This window comes from Bison bison, unplaced genomic scaffold, assembly GCF_000754665.1.
Source record: "Bison bison bison isolate TAMUID 2011002044 unplaced genomic scaffold, Bison_UMD1.0 scf7180017864529, whole genome shotgun sequence".
NCBI classification, from domain to species: Eukaryota; Metazoa; Chordata; class Mammalia; order Artiodactyla; family Bovidae; genus Bison; species Bison bison.
This window is the reverse complement of record NW_011495079.1, coordinates 355,987-356,553: the sequence shown is the minus strand read 5'-3', so window position 1 is coordinate 356,553 and position 567 is coordinate 355,987. Positions and strand designations below refer to the sequence as shown.

Below are 567 nucleotides of genomic sequence, written 5' to 3'. Positions count from 1 at the left end.
AACAGACATTTTAATAGGTTCTCTTGGTCTTCAAAATATCTATCAGAAAACAGCAAAAGCCTCAACAAAAAGTCTAGCATATCTACAAATATTTGGCTCTAGTAGTTATAATATTAGTTGAGAAAGGAGTATCTTCCCTCTTTTGTACAGTTTGAACTGAAACACTTTCCATATCACTTTCAAGTGAAACTGTAAATGGCACAGATGGATGAACATGTCTCCTGAAAAGACTGGCTAAACCCAAGGCGCCACACATTTTCAAACCCGCAGAGTGTTTTTTTGTAATACTACTCAGATTTTCTTTTTAAAAGGAAATCAGTGGTTTCACAAACTAGTTTTTTTTAATCCCAGGTGGTAATGACCAGATAATTTAAAAATTAGTTTTGTTTACTTACAGATGCGAATTTATGTCCAAAACTGATCCATTCTTTTTGGACCAATATTTCAAAGCCCTCGATGCTCCGGTAGAAGCTGTCCAACATGAGCATGGCCAGGGATGTCAGCTGGGCCGTCCTGTCCCAACCATCACTGCAGTGCACCACCACCGAGCTCTTCCCCGAAGAAACC

The 567-nt window shown here is 39.0% G+C and overlaps 1 protein-coding gene across 1 annotated transcript in view; it reads right to left on the bottom strand.

The window, feature by feature from the left end:
* Positions 1-567, bottom strand: part of MTM1 (myotubularin 1) — a 71,787-nt gene that overhangs the window by 13,057 nt on the left and 58,163 nt on the right. The window contains exon 10 of the mRNA XM_010831607.1: positions 396-567. This exon is cut by the window's right edge and continues 11 nt beyond it. Within this exon, the coding sequence (XP_010829909.1) occupies positions 396-567 (172 nt within the window). The remainder of the gene's footprint in view (positions 1-395) is intronic.